Source organism: Chelmon rostratus, chromosome 20 (genome assembly GCF_017976325.1).
Source record: "Chelmon rostratus isolate fCheRos1 chromosome 20, fCheRos1.pri, whole genome shotgun sequence".
Classification (NCBI taxonomy): Eukaryota; Metazoa; Chordata; class Actinopteri; order Chaetodontiformes; family Chaetodontidae; genus Chelmon; species Chelmon rostratus.
Window position 1 is genome coordinate 21,511,972 of NC_055677.1, and position 24,085 is coordinate 21,536,056.

The 24,085-nt window shown below is 42.7% G+C and overlaps 1 protein-coding gene across 1 annotated transcript in view; it reads left to right on the forward strand.

Moving 5' to 3' along the window:
* The window catches only part of LOC121624302 (guanine nucleotide exchange factor VAV3), an 89,661-nt gene extending 68,959 nt beyond the window's left edge, over positions 1-20,702 (forward strand). Inside the window, exons 20-27 of the mRNA XM_041961959.1 lie at positions 2-132; positions 3,180-3,245; positions 3,856-3,890; positions 4,150-4,266; positions 6,972-7,059; positions 7,687-7,816; positions 14,955-15,106; positions 16,417-20,702. Coding sequence (XP_041817893.1) covers positions 2-132; positions 3,180-3,245; positions 3,856-3,890; positions 4,150-4,266; positions 6,972-7,059; positions 7,687-7,816; positions 14,955-15,106; positions 16,417-16,461 — 764 coding nt within the window. The 3' untranslated portion in view covers positions 16,462-20,702. The remainder of the gene's footprint in view (position 1; positions 133-3,179; positions 3,246-3,855; positions 3,891-4,149; positions 4,267-6,971; positions 7,060-7,686; positions 7,817-14,954; positions 15,107-16,416) is intronic.
* Positions 20,703-24,085: the final 3,383 nt, after the last annotated feature.

Consider the following 24,085-nt stretch of genomic DNA (forward strand, 5'->3'; position numbering starts at 1 on the left):
GGTCTGCCCAAGATGCTGGTGATCAGGAACTACTTTGGCGTGCCGAGCCCTACGTCTGGTCCAGCACTCAGCATCCAGACGGGTGACATCATCGAATTAATCTGCGCCGACCTTCACAGCCCCTGGTGGCAGGTCAGAGGTCACACTATGTCTTAGTCATGTATAGCACAATGCTAAAAGATGGACCTACTGTATTTAAATCTCCCACTTCCTCCACTGTCAGTCCATCTAGCCCTTCTCCTGACCTCATATTCTGTAATAGGGTTTGAATGATGTATCAGTCAGGTCTGCCTTTTTATTGTGCCCTGTGTGTCAGCTTCCTCAGCAGTTAAAGATATATTTACCTAGATATCACACTGTAAGTTGGACATTTCATACATGTGTCAAAATAGCTCTCAGTTGTATTTCTGGGGTTAACAAGCTAACAGTCTGCATGTGAAAACAGAATTCTTAGTAACGTGTTCACCCACTGACGATTATACACACAGCACAGTACGTCTTATAAGGAAGTTAAACTCCCACGCAATAGAAATGTCTTTGTTTTATGCAAGCAGCTACTGTTGTGTGGCAACATGTGTGGTTTAAGCTTCACTGGAGGAAGGAAAAATCTGAGCTGTGTTGTGGAAATTTGATGCATTGTGTTGCAGCGGTCGCTTACTGTTTGAGAGAGGCTGAATCAAAGTCAACAGAGTAATGAGAATCACATTATACCTGGGGCCTGGAAAGACATATGGTAGAATGATCAGACATGGAGTGAGGAAACCAACAAATCTCACCATATTTGATGCAAAACAGATAAAATAGATAAAGATTTCAATTAACCCCGTGTAAAAGCTTAACCAGAGGCAGCTCCAGCCCCACAGTCAGCAAACATTCAATATCCATCACCTTTGTAGCCAGCAGACCATAATCATTTCTGTTCTGGGGGTGCGTGACAAATAGAATCGATCACTGTAATTTCATTTCATTCAACAGCGACCATCTGTTTACTCTGTCAATGTTACCAGCTCTAATCATTATCACACTCTTAGCAAGGATGCAGCAGATGCAAGGATGCACAAGGCTTTCCACGAGGACTGATAACGTGTCCTGAGGTAGCAGGTGATGCGGCAGCTGATGACCACAAAACCGTCAAAATGAGCTTAGCTGGTCGTGTGCTACCTGTGCCTCTGAGATCACGGCTGCGTCTGAAAACCCCATCGATCCCTCATTTGCTCATTTCCTATAATATAACCAGAGCGCATAGTGTGGGTGGTTTTAATAGTCTGCCAGTCAACAGGCAGTGAATGTATAGCCTAATGGTGCTGCAGCTGCTGGCGTGGTTATAGATCTGCAAACTAAACAGCAAATTTAAACAAAATCCTCATTTCTCCAAAAGTCAAAGTTCTTTAACAGTCCTTAATTTTTAAACCAAGCTAATAAAGGGATTTGCTTGTCAACCGCTTCTCTGCACATGACCTCTCAGTATAAACTGAATCTTTGGAGCAGCTCTCCGGTGTGCAACAAGCAGACAAGGTCACTTACAGCTAAATCTTGGTGTCATGTCAGACGGTTTAGATAATTTATTAATGGAGGAGCCACGTTGAGGGGAGGTATGAGCACGTGCTCCTGCCAACATGTTGGTCTGACACAGACTCAAGTTAGCATAAACCACTGAAAGCATAGAGGCTGCTTTTTGCAGATTCTGCATGAATCTTATTTAACAAATGAAATTTTATTCATGTGCACTTATTTTTATCACTCATTTGTAGTTCCTCAGGCTGTTGTGCACCCCCACAGCTGCTGCCTGTACTCCCCAGCAGCCAGCTAAGAGCATGTTTGATTCCTATATTAACAAGTGGCCCCTTTAATTAGTGACTGTCGGCCAAATGCTGCCGTGGCTGCTTGTGGTGACCATGGATGAATTATCAGAACTGGATGCTGAATTCAAAGATGGCGTCCACTCACCTGAATGAGAATTGCTTGCCAATTGCAGAAGCCAAAAATGTTTTCTATCTCGCAGGTTAGCTTCCCTGTTGCGCGGCCAGCTGCACATGTGCACTGGTGTTTCTGGTGTGTGGTGTGTTCCTGCTCGGCTCATAGACTTTAAATTGCAATGCAAATATAAATAGCTTTTCTCTGGGAAAGTTGTACAAATAAAAAATTAAAAATGTATTAAAAACTTGTAATACAAAGAGTAATAATTTGGGACCAATTTGCATCAAGGCTGACTGGCGGTGTCACTGTATCCACCGCCAGCTGTATCTCTCAGTACATCCAGTTAGCCAATGATTAAACAAAACACAAACTGGTTTAGAGATAGTGTAAGTGCAGGCAACAGCTAAGCTTTGCAGGTGAGGGGTTGAGATTTGCAAGACAGGAGGTAAAAACAAAAATCAAAAGAATTTTATATAATGTGAATTTACACATCTGGCAAAAGGATACTTCTGCATTGCATTAGAATTTTGAAGTGGCAGACATAAAGTATCACACAGGAAAAGCGGTTAAGGATTGAGGCCATGACAGGGAAGGTAAGACAGTCGTAAATTAGCTGCAGCAAATGTGAGTTTGTGAGTATACAAACAGTGCATGCAGGAAACTGTGTATTCACAGTTGTAAAGGCAGCACAGCAACATTACATTTCCACACTGTGTAGCCGTGTGTTCATCTAAGAGACTTATTTGTTTATTTACCCCTCAAAAATTATTTACCTACCAACAACAATCATTTCGTATAGAGGTTCAATCTTTTTTAACGAAGTCATTTCAGAATGTGACCGTAAAAATGCACAACTCTGAGTCGCAATCATTTTTGAGCCTCAGTTTCTTTTTAGCTCTGGAATCCGTGACTGAATTATTGTCCCATTTAGATCGAATATTTTGCCAAAAACAGCATCATCAACCCACAGCGAATGAGTCAGTCAGAAGAGGATAACTACACTATGGCCTCCAGAAAACCCCTATTTATACGGACTGAGTCTCGCCAACGTTGATAAATCAAGGCACCAAGCTTAAAGAGTCATCATCACGGGAGGAATGAGGAACTCATCCTCCTCCCCTCTTCCTGCCAGCCATTATTTCAATAATAGTTAACTAGGGCTGTAAATTTACACTGCTCTGTGTTGCAAGCTAATTGTTCCTGAATTATGGAGACAGAGTCAGCCAGATGTACATAACACAATTATCTCTCTGTGGTTTCAGGGCAAAATCCTGTCGACGAAAGAGGTTGGCTTCTTTCCAAGCGACGCTGTGAAGCCCTGCCCATGTGTAAGCAGCATTTCCTCCTTCTCCTTCGCTACGTTAGGGCCTGTTGTAGCAGCTCGTGTTTGGCTGTGTGCGTTCACCAGCAGTTCAGGGAAGTGAGGATGGTTTTTTTTTTTTTAACATGGCATGAGAGGGAAAGCAGGCCTCTTCAGATAAAGGTGGTTTAGTGTCTAATTCTCTTATCAATAAGAAGGAGAGAACAAAATGATACTGTATAAGGAACAAGCATTACTTTGAACTGGAGAGCTGAGAGGGAGGACTTCACTGTCTAGCAGTGTCACTTGTCCTCTGTTTGTTTAAATCTCTCAACCGCTGGCTTGTCCATGTTCAGTTGGACAGAATGAAATTCACAGTATGTCCAGCTGCTTCAGGAACATGAGCCTCCCTGCAGATAACAAAATGTTATCACCATGTCAACACTGTTGTAAAGATAAGAGGAGCATTAAGCTGTTTTACTGGGGTTGTACAGTGTAAAGGCACCTGTTTTATAGAAGAGCAAAACATCAGCCTGAAAACAGCTCTGTGGAACTGGTGCCAAGTACAAGATTTTACTGTCCTGTTGTATCGAGGTTGGATGACTGAAAGCTCCTTCCACTTTTGCTCTTTGCTCCAGGTCCCGAAGCCCGTGGATTACTCCACTCAACCTTGGTATGCTTACAAAACATCTATCTCAGTCTGAATGTATTAAAGCAAAAAGGTCAAAGTCTCTGCTGAAACTCATCACACAGTTCCACAAAGCAAAACACAGCTAGTGCAGACAAATAAGCAAATTAAAAAGCCATCACACAGACTGTAAAGGACAATACACAGCAAACAATGATATGCAAGCAGTCACTAACTCCATGTATCATTCCATAATAGATTTTATGTGGATCAAGTTCATCTAGTTTTGACTGTTGTGTTGCAGGTTTGCAGGGCCCATGGAGAGGCTGCAGGCAGAGGCAGAACTCATCAACAGGGTCAACAGCACCTACCTGGTCCGCCATCGCAGCAGAGAGTACACGGAGTACGCCATCAGTATAAAGTAAGGCTGATGTTTCTATCCGGTCACTCAAGAAAGATCAGACAGTGTCAGTGTCAGCACCTCTGATTACAGCTCGACTATGGAATAGAAGAAAAAGGCATGCATAACGATGCACTATTTGTGTGCACAATAGGAATGCCCTTTAAATGTATTAAACAACGGATTTCCATCAGCTTGTTTTCATTTCTAAGAGGTTGATATCTGTGTTTGATAGTAAAAAAATGCATGTGGGGACAAAATGATAAGCATTTTGAATTTGTGGTGTAAGAATTACAGGCTGGTCTTGGATCATCAGGTTTTATTGTTCCTCCTTAACATGGCAGAGGAGCCGCAGTCAGACGAGAGAACTGTCTGTTAGATTCATCAGATGCCTTTAGCTAAACCACAGTATTGACCAGACTTAACTCCCAGCTATACTACACAGTTTGACGGACCGATTTATAATGCCTTCACAGGGTGATGTGCTTTCCCTCTGAGGCTCAGACTGTGGTTAACCATAGTGGTGTGTGTGAAACTGACCAAACCAGATGCTAATCATGGAGCAGGGTCTCAGTTAAGGCGAGAGAGACTCATTATGGTTTGACCCGAGGACCCACAAAACAATCTTATTAGTTTATAATTAGAATCACACAGCGGATTTCATCTTAATAATGACGAATTAACCTTGGGGTGCTAGTGACCCTACCATTGTTTGTAACTTATCTCCATGCATCAGATGAATGGCGTCAGTGTGTGCTCAGGCGGTGAAAAGAGACCTGTTGTCTCTTGCTGTTGAGTCTCTGAGCTGGAACACTTTCCTCTACAAGGAGCCAGCACGCCTCTCTGTGAGCAACGGAAACATTCCTTTAAACTTCATTTAACTTTAGACTTTTTTTTTTAGGCTCCTTTTTTTCTCCCTCGCAGAATAGACCGCTTTCGGTGCCTTCAAGTTCCTTCTGCGCTGAAGTCTTAATTGCTTGTGTGCACACAGACGCGGTGCTCTGAGCAGACCAGAGAACGACTGTAAGACTGTTCAAGGTTATTAAAACCTCCCCATGAAAGAGACGAGCAGGGTAGAGAGAGAAGCCTACGCGGTGGGAGCGACAACATTTAAAAAGCATTACTTGCAAATGGAAGTACCCTCTGCCAGCTCTACACTGAGAAACAGGGAATGAAGCAGAGGATTTTTGATCATTGCCTCCAAATAGCCAAGAGAGTTCTATACAAATTAAGCTCTAACATTTTAACTTAAGGTATTCTTCTAAAGCAAAGACAGCTTCCTGGATACCTCTGGCCACACAGTAGAGAGTCTGTCTGGTTCCTTAAATCTCTAAAAAAGTCTCGCGTTTTCTCCAACTATTAATCCAACTAATAGCACCTTTAAATGTCACTATTCAACACTTTATATCTTATGTTCGCTATATTTATTGTTAAATAAAGTATAAATAAAGAGAAATGACAGTTTGTGGTTATATGGAAGAAATAATGTGGTACGTAATCCCCCCGAAACCACAATTTGTCACCTTTGCATTTCGATTTTTAAATAGTTTAAGCAAACAAAATACAGTTCATTAATTACTGAGCTTAGAATCATTTTTTTTAGCATGGACAGCACCTCGCAAGCTTCCCCGTGTTCAGTCATTTTGCTGAAGTAAGCTAACCAGCTGCTGGCTGTAGCTTCATATTTAGTGGACAGGCATGAGAGTGGTTTTGATTTTCTCATTAATACTCATTTCTTGGCAAGAAACTGGGTGTTTGTTAAGATATCAGACTATCCCTTTAACATTAAATTGGCAACAGCATTAGCATTAAGGTTGGAAAGAGCTGTTTCGTTTTTTAAAACCAAGTCATCTTGACAAGTCCAGCTTTGTTCTTAGAGACCAAGGACCGACCCAGGACCAGAGTCAGGCCGGGCGTCAAATTATAATCATTCCAACTGGGTCAGGGAGGGAAAGTGGTAGCTTTGAAGTGAAGGGAAAAAATTGTTGCCTTTTTCAGCTGTCAGTGCCAGTGCCATCACACCGCCATGCTGGGTTAATTTTCTCTCTATTTCCGTGTTTGGGTTGATCGCAATTTGGAAATGAGTGTAATTATCCTCAGGTCCCTTTTTGGATCAGGTCTTTCTGCCAGTAAATAATGCCTGTACGTTTTCCATAGGTTCATTTGAGAAGACCTCCACTGACAGCTGTGAAAGACAGACTGAAAGATAATGTGACAGAGAGTTTATGCATTAAAGCCACTATGTGTGAATTTGAAAATTTCCAACTTTGGTTCCCCCTAGTGGTAGTGTCAAAGAAGACCCTTCCCCAAACCAGAGACTCTGAGAACATACAGTCCACTCTACCAGTTTTCATCTGGGTTTTAATATTTTTCTGCAAAATGTCAAACTGCCAGAATAACATGATGCAATAATTACACTAAGAAGCACATTCTGTGGTGATCACTGTAAAGATGGACTGGAACGAGCAACACTGTGTGTGACAGACATCCTACATTTCTGCTCCACCAGCCTCAGAGCCCTGTTAATGCAAACCCGAGTATGCAGGTGGGGGGGCACATGGGCACATTTTCTCCTGACCACCCCATCATTCACATGTCACAAACCTTTGGGACCCTATGCATTACTGCGAGGGCCGGGCTCTCCACAGGGGCCAGGGGCCGGCCACCGATCGATGGCGGTGATCAGAGAGGGAAATTACACTCATAACTTATTCAATGGCCCACAGGTACAACAACGACGTGAAGCACATAAAGATCCTGACCAAGGAGGGCTGCTTCCACATCGCCGAGAACAAGAAGTTCAGGAGCATATTAGTGAGTCTATTCAGCCTGTTTTATTTTTTAAATTCCACTACTGCAATTCATAAATAAGTCACCGCGCTCGCTTAATGAAGTGTCAGAACCTGAATTTTATTTTAGCAGTGTGCACAAAAATAGCCATGATTAGAGACATGTTTATACTGGCCCGAGGGCTTCAGCATTATAGATAAGTGCAGTGCATATTGGAAAGGTTCACCAGCTTTATTTATGGCAGGACTGTGATTCCTTGATCTCAAATTTGCTAAAAACAGGTGTTTGAGTATAATATTTGAATACCAGTGTGTGTCAAAACAGTATTTCAATAACATGTAATTTCACTGTTTACAGAGTCAGAAAACCTGATCAAAAGTTCTGTCCAGTGTGGTGGTATATTAAAGGCAGCTTTCATTCCATGTTATAATGCTCTGCATGACTTTTTTACGCAGTGTAAGTGGCTATTTCACATCTCTAGGTTAAAAGCAGAAGGTGCTGAGATGATAAGATTCAGTTTTCAAGCAGATGTGGAAAAATAACATTTCTGAAAGTTTCATTTATCTGGTTTTTCAAACTGAGAGAAATATGACACAAATGCAAATGACTGCATATCTATTCATTTGCCTGTTTATTCTTGTGTGTGTCCAGGAGTTGATCGAGTACTACAAGCACCACTCCCTGAGAGAAGGTTTTAGGAGTCTGGACACCACGCTGCAGTTTCCTTACAGGGAACCAGAGAATGCGTCTGTGCACCGCCTCAACCGGTCGGGTAGCAACAGTAAGTGTAGACCTGAAGAGTCACCAAGAGTAGAAACAATCCACCACTCAGACACTAAGCACTTTTATACAGTGATGGGGGCAACTGGGAAGGCCTCCCTCACTCGGTTGATGTATTTGGAGTTCCAAACAGGGCGGCTGCTTGTAATTAAATCATCATTAAAGATTTTATTGCGACACATTTCAGTTAGTTCTCTAATTTCAACTTGTGGTAATTAAAGGCAGCCTGTGGAGCCTCTGACCACTAGTAGCGCTGTAGAGCAATGTTTTAATGCCGGTCCCCCTACTGTTTATATTTCATGTAAACAAAAACATGTTAACGTTCAGAGGGTACCTTTATTTTTGTGGTATCGTGGCAACTAATAAGTACTAATTTCCAGATGTAAGAAAATTCAGAGAAATTTTTCAGAACCTGAAGTTGATGTCTAGAGATTAATTGATTTGTGTGACCAGCAGTACAAAACAAACATTTTTTTTTTGTTTCAAATCATATAAAGCAGAGAAATGTCGCAAAACATTATATTTAAGAAGCTGGAAGCAGCAAGTGTTTCCTTGAAAGAAAAAAGGGATCAAACTGTGTGCTGCTTGAAACTGAAGCAGCACACTTTTCAGTTTTTTCTTTTCTTTTCAAAATGCAGACAAACACATGGCCTTTTTATTGTGCATGAACCTTGCATTTGCGTGTGTATTGTCCCCCCCAAAAAGAAAGAAAGAAAGAAATAGATTTGAAGTGTAAATAAGCGCTTTAGGTTGCGGTTACGCCCGTGAAACACAGCTGAGGTGTGAACCTGCAGACAGCTGCAGAAGCTAAAATGAGACTCGAAGTAACTTCTGACTTTTAAGCACTATAATGTAATTAGATTAGATTTTTAAAAGTAACACTCCCCACATTGCTGGCAGCTAATTAGCATTAGCATACTCTTAGTAAAGCGGTGTGTGTGATCTGACACTCTGCTGGTCATCCAGCCTCCGTTCATTGTGACGCTGCTGCTCCTGGTTCTGCTGCTTTCTGCTGATCTCCCAGCAGTGCTGCAGCTGCCTCGTCTGTTTTCTTTTCTATCATCCTTCCAGCTCTCTCTCACTCAGACACACTGCTTCAATTCACTCGGGAACATCTTCAAAACCTTAAAGGAGTTAGGTAGCTATTTGTTGTTAAAAGCAGTCTGATGTTAATTGTTTTTGACTCAACCGTCAGACGGCGGCTGGAGAATCCACTAAGCATGTTATTAAATTTGATAACACTCTCTGGACGTTTACTGAAGATCAAATCAATTTGAGTTTCAGGGGAGGGAGATAATTTGGTGGAACCGTCAACGAGTCAACCAAAGTCAAGAGCTTTCTACTGTCATCTACTGTGTGGATGCTTCAGAAAACAGTGTAATCCATTAATAGCACTTTGTGCATTCGTTTTTATTTCATGTTTAGTTTTAGCAAAGAAGTCAATAAAATCTCTAAACATAAATCTGATGGAGCTAGAACAGTGACTTTGTAACATACATGGTTTCTATCTGGTTGCTTACATTTTTGAGTAAAATAGTCATTATTGCATCATATGATTGTCTTTATATTGACATGATCTGTTTGTTGTGAAATGACTATTAGGAATTTAATAGTGAATATTGCAATATTATACCGTCGCTTAATGCTACGTCATAGCCTCAGTGTCGGCAGACTTTGTTCTTGTCGGTGTTGGGGTGTGCTGTCTGGCAGTAGTTTGAGTGAGATTTGAGCTGTGTGATTTTTATTTTTATTTTTTTAACTCTTCTGAACAAACCTGTCAACGCCTCATGACAAAACAGCTGTTGTCACCAACACTTCCAGACGAGCAGAACTGCGCTGGAATGCAACACGCCGCTGATTACTTATGCATGCAGCTGCCGTTGCTCCTTAACTGTGCGACTTTGTCAGTCATTACCCTAACTAACCTGATTCCTCTCAACATTCAGGTGTTCCACTGAGATGTTTTTCCCTTCTGACTTTGAATTTAACAGGTGCGGGGGGTGTAACTTTGAACTGAGATTTTAATGAGATGATGTTTGAAGTGGAACAGATAAAACAGAACATTGCCAACGTGCCAACTCAGGTGTGCATATGGACGTTTATGTGACAAAAAGTGTCGTTTTTGTAATGTAATAGTAGTAGTAATGAAGGGTGTTTTCAAAGAGTAGAAAGACTTCACCAGCCTCTAGTCTTCTTTGTTTTATTGACATGGCTGATAACGTGAGGTGAGGATGCGTTTGAAAAACCATCGAGAGGTTTAGAGACTCAGTGCTACTTGTAAAACATCCGTGGTCGCGCCACACAAGCTGAATGTTTCCAGCGATGCCAGAAGAAAAGGTATTAAACAGCGCGTGAGCCTGGCAAAGCATCATTGCCCATCAGTTGGTTAATGGAAAATGTATGACTTCAGTGGGAAAATGAGATTTCATTTGAACTCTGTATGCCACTGTGTGCAGTGGAGGGAAAAAAAAGTCCTGGCTCGCTGACGGTCATGTTCCAAGTGGGAGAGACGTGAACAGATTGTAGCCTACAGAGCTGTTTGGTTGTTGTAGGCGAGGCCTGTTGTTCAAATCACAAGTCGAGGCAGCTTCAGTCCAAATTTGTTTTGTTCCGGTGTGGTCTCATTTCTCGTCGGCAGCCTCCTCCTGGTGTGCAAACTTCATTTTCTCTCTTTCGCTTTTAAATGACTCTTTTGTTTTGATTTCCATCTTCCTCGAGCTCAGCTGGAAGACTGCTAATTAACGTTCATGCTTTGTTGTATGTTTTTTGGACAACTTTGCAGAAGGCAAAACTGACTGACTGTTTTTTATTTTTTTACAGTATGCTCACTACAATAGCAACAGTGCCATCATATTAATTAATTTGTGTCTGTGGAACAAACTCAGCTGACTGTGTGTGTGTGTGGGACTCGCTGTCTCGTGAAATGATACACTGCGTGTGCATTGCGCTCTCGACGTTACTCTCCTCTGTTAGTCAACCAGCTCACATTGTGTATTCCGGTGTGGTCCACAAATCAGATTTTGCAAAAATGAAGCATGTAAAATGCAGCTGGTGTTTTGGTGGCTGTTTGAAGTGGAGGGCGATCCCTCTTCATATTGCTCGTACCTCGACACCATTAGGGGTTGCTGAGCTGTCTCTCAGTGCGCTGATTAGGATTCATTTTAAAAACCACTGGAGCTCTGCTCTCCTTACTGCATATCAATAACCCAGGCCAGTTAACTTGCCAGCAGTATTGTTGGGAGCGGCACATTTTTCATAAAGTTTGGGCATCTATCTGCCATTGTGGGGATTAGATTGTCTCTTCCCGGTGGCAGAAATGTGGGCTCCTGTGTGAGGGGGGATTTAGAAACTTTTGAATGGTGCTGGACTGGGCGCTGTTTCAAAGAAGGTAATTTTTATTCATTTCACAAATGAGTCCCATATTTGTAAAATATGTAAAAATGTGTTATGACTTGAATTTTTTAACAATAAACTCGACAATAATAATAATAATTACATGGTTTAGTCAGTGTAATAAATGTATGGCAAACAAGTTTAAATATTCTATGAAATAATATAGATTGATAGTTGCTATTTATAACTTCAGAGAGTTTACAGGCTTGGTTAGATTACAAGATGTACGAGTGCTGCCAACTGTCCCATATCAGAGCAAGAGGACAGCCAGACTAAAGCTATGTAGTCATTCAGTGTCTCTTTATGATCCTTTTGTGTCTCTTTGTGGTTGTTTTGTTTCTCTTCATAGGTCTCTTGTGTTTCTTTCTAGTTGTTTGCATCTTTTTGCAGTTGTTTGATTGACTCTGTGTTAACGGTCACTTCATGCAGAGGCTCTGGTCCAGGGGCTGCAGGCCTGTGCCTGGTAGGCTCATTCAGTAATCCATCCATGATGCTAATAAGCCAACTGCCTATCACCTTTTGACTCTGGAGGGGGATGGACCCACCCCTCTGGCCCCACCCTGGCATAATGATGCAGAAGCAGACCAGTGTGGCTGTGAAGCCAGAGTTGAACACACTGATTTCTTGCATCTGTCTATGTAATGTAATTTGAATAAGAGTTTTCTTCGTCCAGATACTGCAGATAATTCCTACATCTGAAATGGGCTATTTTGTTCACCCCAGTTAACTTTTCTGGACAAAATCATGCATTGGCATCCATTTAGCCAACTACTTTTATTTGATTTGTACTTTATAGTCTGTTTTCTGTTGGACTGCTCATGAAAAAAAAGAGTTGTCCATAAAGGCTAAGGTATTAATACGTCCAGGGTTAGAGGTTCTGTTCCCCAAAGAAATGGACTAACACTGCCAACTCTAAGAAATTGCTGGTATCAGATCAATGCCTGTAGCTTCTTTCTCTGCCAGGAAACACAGTGGAAGACAGATAGAAATACAAATGCATTTCTCAAGTTGTTTGCAAGAGGGAGCACAGTCAGCCTTTCTAAAGCAGATCTGCACTGTGGATATTGTGAGGTGCAGAAACACAACATAAAAAAACAATAATACCGCAGGAAAGTGCTATAATAATTGAATATGAAATAAAGCATATCGTTTTCTGATAAGCTATCAAGTCAAGCGTGTCTGTCAGAGGAAATTTGTGCAGGAGATGTGTATCTGCAGTTGTGGCTGTGTTACAGCTGGATGATTGTCTTTATAAATATGCAAATAGAAATCTATTCCCTGTGCTGTAATTGTGAGTAGACTGCATGTTCCTCCCAATTAAATGAACAAGTGAAGACGCCGTCCCTCATTAATGATGCAGACATCTTTTTGGCAAATTGGAAACAAGACACATCATCACTTCATATTTCAAACAAATATTAGCAGTTCTGTGTGTTTGTTTTGGACATTTAATGCAATCCTGACGATCTTTCAGTTCAATTTTCCAACACCAGAACACAAAATGTGTCATTCAGTTTGACAAAAGCATTAACGTTTCAGACCAGACCAAGAGTTCGATCCTCATGTTCAAATTTTACATTTCTAATTACAGTTTCCACATTAGGCCAAACAGTGTAAATAAGTGAAGTGAAAGCACTGCTAGCAGTGGCTGTGCAGATGAATCCCACTGGTTACAGCTCCTCCTGTGCCTGCCGTCATTTATTTTTTATCAAACTGCAACTGTGTTCTTTATACTTCTGACAGAAATGAGCTCAGAGTGGGAATTTTTAAAAACGTGTTTTATTTTTTCTCCTTTGCTTCTCTCTCCTTCTACCATCCTAACCCCATCCCTGCCCCGTCCCCCCTCTCGCATCGCTCCCTGCCTGGCCTGCCCTGCCATAGCCCCATTGCTCTGTGGCCTCTCTTTTGTATCTCCTGCCGGTTACAGCTTTGTGCCTCCTTCCTCTGCTCCCTTCTGGTCAGGTACAGGTATCGCTTCTCTCTCTGTCTGTCTCTCTAACACTCGATTTCTCTCTTTCCTTTCATGTTGAAGGCTGCTTAGCATGCTGGCTGTAGCTCAGTGCATTCACACCATCGCCTGAATCGCTGCCTTCTGCCATTGCACCATTTCACCTGTTCCATCGTCGTGTGCACATACATGTCATCCTCTCTGGAGAATAGGAACTGTTTGTTTTTGTACTGCATGTATGTTTTTTCTGTATGCATTTTTGCATGGAAAGTGCGGAGAGCGTGAGGCAGAAACAGTTGAGAAAGGTGTTTTCTGAGGCGAATTTGGTGTGTGTTTGCTTGTGTGTGTCTGTCTGTCAAAGTAAAGGTGGAGGTGTCCAAATACACAGAGCTCCTCTATATTAGATATTCTATCCCCACGGCCAGGTTCAGAGACATTCTGACATTCCATTTCCACCTGTCAGCTTAGCCCAGGCCGACCCACCAGTCAGTGTCTGGAGAAGGTAGGAAGTGGGCAGGGTGGGATGGAGCAGTAGTAACTAGCTAGCCTTTTCCAAAGCTGTCTCTCATACTGCTGTCTCCTCGACAAGATGTCTAGTCACACACACACACACAGCTGTCAGAACACTCCAGCTGGACTTTCTCAACTAAAGCGATGCACCACATACCTACAAGGGCCGTACTTCTGTTCTCTTTTTTAGTCGGGCAGTGTTAAAATAAATCACATGCATTGGTAGTACAGACAGGCTGTTCATAGATTAGCCGATTTTTATGTTGTTTTGCAGATTAATTAACAACACTGAAACAAAATAATTTCTGTGATCGTCATTTCTAACTTTGCATTGTTTTGTCGTTGTTTTGTTTTTTCCCCCCAGCCTTTATTTGGGACCAAATAAATAGTCAAAAGTGGGTTGCACCATCTATTTGTGAATCCATTAGTTAGCTAGTTTCAAACTAGTGACTTACTTAATGAGGTTACACCATTAAAACTTATGAAGCTTGTTAGCTTGTGATGCTAACTTATAAATCATTCTCTAGGAGATATTTGTAGAGACATACAGCTAAAAGCAATCAACTGCTGTTCTGTAAACATGCATTTGTAACCAGGCAATAAAATAGACAGCCGAAGTCATGACATCACAACCGGGCTAACACCTCTTCAACTAGCTGCTCAATTCAATCTCTCATTTAGCTTGTCTTTCATCAGTCTTTCTGAAAAAATTATTGTGTCATTTTTGTGAAATGCAATTTAAAATATTCCCAGTTCACGCAGTATATTATATATGTATTTATTAAAACTCATTTTATTTCCAGATCTTATGCTCTTTACTCTTATATTTCAAATGTTAGCAAGTAAACAAAGCTAAGGTTGATCAGTTCAGTTACTGGGTGTAAACAATTAGCAGCAACTAGCTAATCTTAAAGTAAGAGCTAGTTTATGTGGTGCAGCCTGTTTAAATGTAGCTAATGGCAGTGCTAGACTGCTAGTACCGTCATTATTACTACCAGTACTAATAATAAATGTGTAGATGTTCTTCCATTTCATAAGAAACAGAGTGAAAGAGGAGAAAGACCTCAGGTTTTTCTGACCAAAAGAAAAAATATCACCCATCTCCATCTCTGTGTGTGTGTGTGTGTGTGTGTGTGTGTGTGTGTGTGTGTGTATGTGTTCATATGTGTGTAAGTGTTGACACTGAAACTGATGTTTTCACATTTCTTTTCAAACGCATCCTCCTGAGCCTCGATGAAGTGAGCTTCATGTATTTCATACACCCACCTCTCTTTCTCTCTCTTTCTAGTGCTGACTCCAAAAGTGATTGGCGTGGCGATAGCGCGGTACGACTTCAGCTCACGTGACACCCGGGAGCTGTCCCTGCAGGAGGGTGACGTGGTGAAGATCTACACAAAGTCAGGAGCCAACGGCTGGTGGAGGGGCGAGGTCAATGGCAGGGTAAGCAGCGGCTTTAAGATGCCAATAAAACACAGCCTGCCGTCACAGAATGGTGAAAATAATGTTTTGTGATATTGGCTTCCAGGTTTTCACTTTCTTAAAGAGTCTGAAAAAGTCCCAAGTTTGTTGGATGACACATTTCTGTCCCCTTCTCATTTGTTTTCATTTGATACGATGACAAACCTGTGAAATATGCGCTGCATTCGTGTTTACATTCACTGATATTTATTTATTTATAATCAAGACAGAAGACTTTCAGAACTTTCATTAGCCGTGTTTACACAGAAACCGGTTTCGTTTTTACATCTGGCTGTTAAATCCTTAAATCCAATTTTAGGTAGTGCTAAAAATGGGCCTTTTCAAGAAGAAAGATTTGGCAGAGATTGTTGTCTACAGGTGCCTGGAAGGGACCATTCAGATTTAGCATGTTTTATCTTTAGCTTGTCATGTACACCTTTCCAACATTTCTGTTCCCCCATATCATCCCTTGGAAGAGTTTGTTGAGTGTGTTGCTTGTGTGTCTTAAATGCACAAATGTTCCCGTCCAATACCAACAGCGCTTCATAATCAGGCTGAGAAAATCCTGCTTCTAAATGCATAAAGTGTATGTACAGACTCCCACTCGCATGCGCCGCATTTTAGCCTGTGTGTTTTTGTGTGTGTGTGTGTGTGTGTGTGCTGAAGCCCCCTGTAATGTGCTGCGAGTGTGTTTTGCGGTGTGTGTGTATGGTGCCGCTCTGGTGAAAACTAAACACTCAATGTAGAGTCTGTAGAGAGCTGTTAGACTCTCTTTAGAGCCTTCAACCAGCAACAACAATCAGCGCTGCTGGCTGGAAAAAAACTGCCTGAATCTGTCAGTGCAGAAACACCACCAGAACCTCTCAGTGTCGCTTCGGTGTAATATCAGTCCCTTATTGTCAAGTTTATCATGAAAAGTGCTCCAAAGAAAAGATACTGGTGCAAGATGTCCAGCTATCCAAATGTGTTGATGTTGGTTTTGGATTTCATTTTTCAAAATTAAATTTGAGCTTTTACCATTGAAAACTAGCTATTCCAACTGCACAAAACAACTGCCAGTATGTGTTATATTCAACATAAAGTGGAATGATTAGACATTTTGTGTAATATTTATTAAGACTTAATTAATAACTCAGACTTATTTTAGTTTTCAGCTCAGGTATTGTGCTTTTAGATGTTTGAGACATGCAGATAGGGTAGAAAAATATCATAATAAGTACAACGAAACTATAAACGGACCTGTTGTCAGTCAACTCCTGTGTTGTTACTGATTGCCATCTCTCCCCCCTCAGGTCGGCTGGTTCCCGTCCACATACGTAGAGGAGAGTGAGGAGTGAAAGGCCCGACGTGGGAAGAAGAGTACGATAAAGGAAGAGCGGCAGCAGTGGAGTAAAAGCAAACTGAGCACACAAACCGTAACAAAGACAGTGAGCTTCTGCAGCGCTGCTTGCTCCAGCGTTACTTTTCAGAGCAAAGCAGACGGCGTCACTCTGCTCGATGGAGTCCTGTGGCCTCCAGCCGTCCCGGAGGTCTTCGGGGGAGAAAAGGGCTGCAGTGCGCTGCACATGCAGAGATGGCCCCATCATATCTGGTTGACTCTGTGTGGCTAAGTGACTCCACCAACTAGCAGCTTGCCTGTCAGCGGGGGCACAGGCCCTCGCCAGACGCCCCCTCCTCCCTCCCCAGCTCGGCCCGTCCATCCATAATTCACCCTTCTTTCCTCTCTCTCCCAGCCAGCCGCAGCCCCCAACTCCCACCTGTTCCTGCTTGCCAAGTCGGCCGTCGCCAATCTGTCAAAAGTAGTACTCAAATGCCACTGTTCCATTCATGCGCTCATCCATCCATCCATCCATCCATGCATCCATCCTCACTCCCAGCCCCCTGTGGGAATAGAGTCATCGGAGCTGGAAAAGACCCGCACTGTAAAGTTTTCTCTTCCCTTTCATCCCCTTCTCACTCAGCCAGTCAGGATTTCAGTCAGCCTTGACCTTCCCTCTTTCTTCCACTAATGCAGGTGGTTATTGATGACTTGATGACCCAGATTCACACACACACACACACACACCACCCACCTCTCCTCCCCTTCAGATTATGATCACACACACTCTTACAAGAGATGTAAGAGCGGGATGGCGTCGGATAGCATCGCTGCACAGTGCCAGCAATTGATCGCTGCTGTTCCTATTTTCCTTCCACCTCCTACATTCTTTATCTCCAGCCCAGCCTCTCATGTTTTTGGTTGTCTTGGCCGTTAGCGATCCTCTGCTCTTATCGGTGGCAGCTCTGTCGACAGGAGCACATTCGCAGAGGGTTTATCTTATTGGAGGCATTAGCGGCGTGTCGGGGAACAAGCCACACTACCTGGAAGCCTCTGTCCCCTTAACAGAAGAAAGAAAAGCAGATGAAACACAAATGCAGCCCAGCTTGGTTTCTTTTCCTCCCAATTATCCATCTCCTTTTCTTTGCTTTTTCCAGCATTATCTACAGATGCAGTTTGATTGATTGCATTCTTACAAATCTGAGCAATGCATCTGCCGACATTGGAACTTTTGCAACATTTTCATCAGATGATGCATCAAGATGTTTCATCATCTTCTTCCTACATAGTAGCAGATACTTAGTGGCTTCTACTACAACTGCTATTTTTGAGGTTTTTCTGCACAACGATGCAGTTTGTGCAAAAACACCAAACACTTGTAATTTAGGGGATTTGTTTTGGCAAGAAAAACATCACATTGAAAAAGGTATTTATGTAGAAACGCTTCAATCCAAAAGAGCTGATATCAGCTTTCAGAAACATTTCCCCGCTGCTTACACCTTCCTGCTAACCGTCCTCGCTCTCACCCCTTCGCCTTTTCTGTGTCCCACCCTCACCCCTGTATACATTATGCACTCTGTCTCCTTAATCCACAGTGAAAGAGGATTTTCCCACATTTGAGGGAATAAATACCTTTACAGCTAAACAGCACACACCACTTCAGCACACAGTCACAGACGGAATAAGACGGCAGCGTACACAGATCCAAAAATAATGATCAACTTGTGTCTGGAGGTGAGGCCAAAAACTCCCCAGCAGTTGGCTTCGTGCAGCGATGTTTTAATCTCAGCCAGTGTCGACTCTCTCCTTTCTACACGAACTTTCTTTGGCTGTAAAACTACAAACCATCCCTCTTTGTAGAAAATATGTACATATTGACATTTTTATTTAATTCACGGTTGGTCAGCTCTCGGGGCTTGCCGATCGCCCAATCACACAGCTGCGCATGTCATACGTGTATCTCTACAGAGAACATCGTGTTGAACTAGTCCTTTACTTCCTTCTCTTTGAAGTTGTTCTTTGGCTATACTTCCTCCTCACTCCTCAAATACTTTCACACACTTACACATGCCCACGCTTGACATTTTATAAAGCATCCATCTCTTTTCTGTTAAGGGGAACTATTTATGTAACGTGATGTACATAAAATGCAATATCGGTCACTGAAACGCCTGTAGAGGCAGCATTCTCCAGTTGGCACTTCAAGTGAAAAACATGGTGGGATACTGAATCAGACATGAAGTCAGAACTTGCGGAGCTGATATCCAAGTGTAAGCACTTGATGTGGCTAACTGGTGGATTGTGCCTCCGGTGGCAGCACTCTGGGCATTGCTTCCTTTCAGCGCTGTCACCCCCCCTGTCTTGTCTTCATTGTGTCGAAGCCATTGGGTATTGTGTCAGAAATCTATTTTGTGAATCTAAGTAAGAATTTATTGTAATGATATGCTCTTGTATGCGCTTAATGGAGCCATTATGTTTGAACATCGCTAACAGCCCGCTGCCAGCCCTGCCACTCCACGCCATTATCATACGTATGACAAAAGAGTTCTGTTCTCAGTGGCCTTGTTTAACTACTGGACTGAAGAGACGCGTCAAAAGGCTCATGTTAATGTGTTTTTGTCCGACATCTCCCTTTCTTCCAACTTAGTGTTATCAGCAGTGACCACTAGATGGAAGCATCCCAAACACATCTCCCCCTCTCCGAGCAGTCACCTTCAACTTGCTAAAGTTTGGAGATGACATCATCTGATCAGAAGACGAACAATAGTCAGGGAGGCAATTAGCATCACCCTCAGACTTGTTGCAGGGAGTGAGAGGGAAAGGCGACGCCTTCCAGGCAAAAGCAAACGATCAAAACAGACAAGATGAAGGTTTTTGAGAGAAGCAAACAGGCGGGTAGACTGCAAACTGAACAATGCATTTAAAATGACAGTGTTTGTAAAAGAAGCTGTATGTTAAAGTTTCTTTACTCCAGGAACTTCATGTCCAGTAGGAACCCTGAGGATGATGCTTCTCCTCTCCTGCTTCCTGAAACGTCTGCAGTGTCTGAGCAGCCAAACATTAAGTTTATAACATCTTTAGGAAACCTGCGGTGCGACAGCAGCACAAATGAGATCCAGCACAGGCTTCTCTCTGTCTCGGGAAAAGGGGAGAAAGCGGAATATGCTTCTGTAATCGCAGACTCCTGTAATCCACTCCCGCACGCCTCCTCCGCCCAGATGAACTCTGACAGCGGGGCCATTTACAACTGCAGGCCTTCCTCCCCTCCCGTGTGCTCCCAGATTTTTTGAGCGCAGGAGGGACGGGAGGAAGGCTCAAGGGTATCTGTGATCTAATCATTACACCATCTCCTCACCTCGGCGACCCCGCTGCATCCATCTCTCTGTCGGCTCCCCTCTCCCTCGCTCTGCCTCACCTTGTCACTTCTCTGCTCTCTCTCTCCCCCCCTCTTTCTCTCCCCATCTATCTTTCATCCAATCTCTGTCTTCTCCGTTTCTCTCTGTATTCTGTCCCTCACCCCGATGCTCTGTGGGCTGTAACTGCTGTATGTTGGGAGGAGGAGATTCAGTGTTATCAGGAGAGGAGGGAGAGAGGCGGTCTGATTCTCTATACACAAACCCCCGCGAAATGAGGACTAGTTTCATTGTACCTCAAATTAATAGACAGAGAAAAATGATGGCAATTAGAGAATGAATTAGGATTGGCTCTCACCACTGCTGTCTCCTCGTATCCAGTGTGTGCACAGATTACGTCCATATGCGCAGGCACACACGGTGTACGTGCGGAAATACATTCTGACAGGATTCAGGGCCGGGCAAGTCTGAGCCCTGCGGGGGGTTAAGGCTGCAATCTCCTCTACCAACACGCGAGGATGATTCTGTAGTAACCTGAACAGAAACATAATAGTAATCCATGTATGAAGAAAATATGTCGTATAATACGTCTTTCTTTCTGGGCTGAAAATCCTTTCTGGATCCGAGAAATCATTGATACCCCCCCACCATCTCTCTGTGGTCTTTTGCTCACTCTCGACTGAAGTTTGCATTCACTGTGTCCGTGTTCTGTTATCCCCATGAAGCCAAAGATGTATGTATGTACTTCCTGTACGCTCCATGTGATGTCTCATTACCACGGTACCTGACCGCTGTGGCCTAACTATAACTGTGCAATCTTGACTGTGTAGCATTACCGTGTATTGTTGCTGTATTATACTGTAAAAATATGTACATAGCACATAATAAAGATATACATTGCTTCTTCTACTGTGTTGTTATGTCATATGAGTGTGTTACACCCGGTGTTAAACCACAACGTTCTGTAACTATTCACTGAAAAACTGCGGAAAAACATACAGAATATTATGTAAAATGTGTTTTTAAAATTTTCTCTTGAAGTTAGTGAGATTTGATAATGACTATAACACATTCACTTCAACCAGTCTGAGTGTTCAGAGGTTTAGCAACAGGCTCTGAAGAGCCTGCAGATATATAGGAATACTCTGCTTTGAATGATAATTTTTTATCTGAAAAAGTTCATTTAACTGGTTAAATTTCTTAAAATCACATCTAGTTCTTCTCCCTCAATAAAAAAAGCCAGTAATATTTAACACACACAAGATTCACCTGATTTCACTGAAAACTTGAAGCTGCAAGTTTTCACATCACACCTGTGAAAGTTGCATATCGAAGAAAACTGTGTTAATTCAATCCTGCTCATACTTACTGTGCGTGGGACCTGAGGTGAGCACAGACAGACAAACAGGCACAGACATCACATGACAGTGAGGCTCAAACATCCAAGTGTACCAAAAATAAGCAAAATATGTTTCTGACATATTTTACCAACAAAACATTTGAGTTGTTTCCAAAACCAAGGTATTGCTACGGATTAAACTGACAAACACTAAGTGAGGTCATTATTAGCTACGTTTCCAACACCAATGCAGCAAAGGACCTGTAATAATAATCTAGTGGTATAATATATATTTATATATATAAGTCAGAGATGGACTAATTACATGCAGAACCTTTACTTATAAAGTAGTATTTTTATTGTCTTATATCTACATCTAAATACTACAAACCTCACAGCAGCATAAAATATGAGGGACCATGCAATCAGCATCAAATAGTCGTATTTAATTAGCAGCATGACCCAAATGAATTTGATATTTTTCATATATATGTGTTTGGAATAATAATTCATCAGTGGACAAATGTCTTGCATACTGTGAAATGAATCACTGGGTGAGCAGCGTGGAGTTTTTGAGTATTTTTAAGTTATAATGACTTATTCAAATGAACGAACTCTTTTATTTGTAACCATTATGCTGCTTAACATTTTCAAACAGAAGTCTTCAGAGTGCAAACAGCTCAGTAGCTCCAGGAGCACGGCGCTTACAGCCGCCAACTCTTGCCAGTAAATTAAAAAAGAACTAATGGCGTAATTTGGCTTTTATCTTGGTCAGGCTCATCTCTGTGAGCTCAGCTTGCCCAGAAGTGACTTCCTGGCTAAAATTAGGACTTGGTCCTTTAAGTACAGCAGTGCTCATTAAATGGCTGCCGTGGTGTTACTGCCGCGTTTTGTCGCTGTTCCCTCCACAGGACTTAAATAACCTGCAGCCGGTGGGGTGCTGTTTCTCACTCGCTCATTGGCTAATAGGTGTGAATGGATATGGGGATAACGGTGGGCTTTGTTGCTGTTATCATGCTGATAATAATGAACCAAATCAACCAAACTTCTAAATATAGCGAGCTAAAATGAATGCAGAAAAGGTGAATGTTAGCAGTACTGTGGGTGTGTGAAACCATGCAGTGAACAGTTGTACAAGTGTGTACAAGGTGCAGACCATATGCTGATGCTTACAGTAGCTTCTTCGTAGAAATCATTGTGCATGCATGTGCAGCTCTCACGTGTGCGTGTGTGTGGGTGGTGGTCTTCTCGGCCATCTGCCGCCCGGTTACCTGCCGTCGCTGAAGCTAGACTGAGGCTCAGGCGCCAAAAGGATGAGGGGTGTGGGCTGTTGCTGGCGCTGCAGGGGCGGAGAGAGATGCCGCGCTAAACGCCCACCAGGCGGGCTTCGCCTTGGCCCGGGCCAGTCTGGATCCACTACCAGGCCACTTCCAGCTGAGGCTGGACCACCAGTGTGACAGATGGCTGGTGAGAGGGTGACATCAGCTGGCTTCACAGCACTGGGAGATTGTTAGGACCCAACTTTCAGTCCTCTTTGATACGAGGGTCTGAAGATGAGCAAAGAGTTGTGTGTTGCTGAGGCTGATGGAACGAGAAGCTCTTGTCATTGTTCAAATAATAAATGGCAGCACAGCCATAGACGAAAGCTTCCTGTCGATCATTCCTTCGTCAGACATGAATATGAATGATTACAGATAACATTATTTTGCAAATGAGGAGCTTTGTCTTGCCGAACTCTACACAAAAATAAAAAACGCACTATTTTTATTTATTATTTGCTAAAGATGCATTTTTAGACTGATTTCCCACCGTCCAGGTCAGGTCGTGCTGCTACAATTACGCCAGCTGCTTTCAAAAACCTTTTTCAGAAGATCAAACCTAAGGTCTGAGGCAAAGGTGGCCCTGAAAATCCATTAAACCGCGTGGAAACACAGCTTGTGAATATGTCACATGACTTGAAGCCCTGAAAGCTCCAGCAAGGAAGAAATTCTTGTTCTCGACTGCAAGGCCACGTGCAACAACACAGAAAATGTCGGTTTTCCTATTTCGGTCTTTGGACGCTGACTTTGTTTGTCGTAAAAATGAATAGAAACCATAGGATGCCTGGCAGGTAGTAACAGTCCTGATTCATACAGTAAAGACATGATTTATATTGTAACACATAAAAAACACCAGTGAGGACCAGTGGAACAAAATGACCCGCTCAGCTGACTGAACTTCTCTCTTGTATCAGTTTAGCAGTGCAGTCATTTGTCTACCTTTCCCTCAATCTCCCCTTCTCTCATATAACCTGCCATGTTGCGATTCCTGCACTCTGTATATGCCAGTCTATTTCTCACTCCGTCTCGCTCGAGCTTTCTCTGGGTTTACGGCTGTCTTTTGGGGCCATGAGGGAGCCATCATCATTGCCAGACGGTATGGCTGCTGTGTGTAAATATCAAGCAGCACTCTTTCCCCCCTGTTTTCCTGGAGACTATCAGCACTGCATAAACACCGAGGTGCTGTCTGCAGAACACACTCAGACAGCTCATCACCATAAAACACACACACTTGCCCATTGAGAAACACACACACTCCGCTTTTACGGGCATCTGTCTTTGCAGGTTGCAGCTACGTTATTCCAGCCTTTAGTTTATTCTCATGCATAGTTATGTATTCAGGAATGATTCGAGGGAACGCATGTCCTCCGTGTGCACATGTTGACATGGCTTGGCATTTCTCAGAAGTGAAGCGTGTGCTGGGTGACTGCATTTATTCTAAGTGGCAGCGGCATGGTATGAAGGCGTACTCAGAGCTGCAGTTCTTTGTCGTAGCCTTTTTTGCAAGTCACAATGCAAACAAACACATGCAAGCTGTACAGTAAGTGTGCCCCAACACACACACACACACAGATGTATACCAGCACACGCTGGTAACAGATGGCGGCACAAGCATTGCCTTCAATAATAATC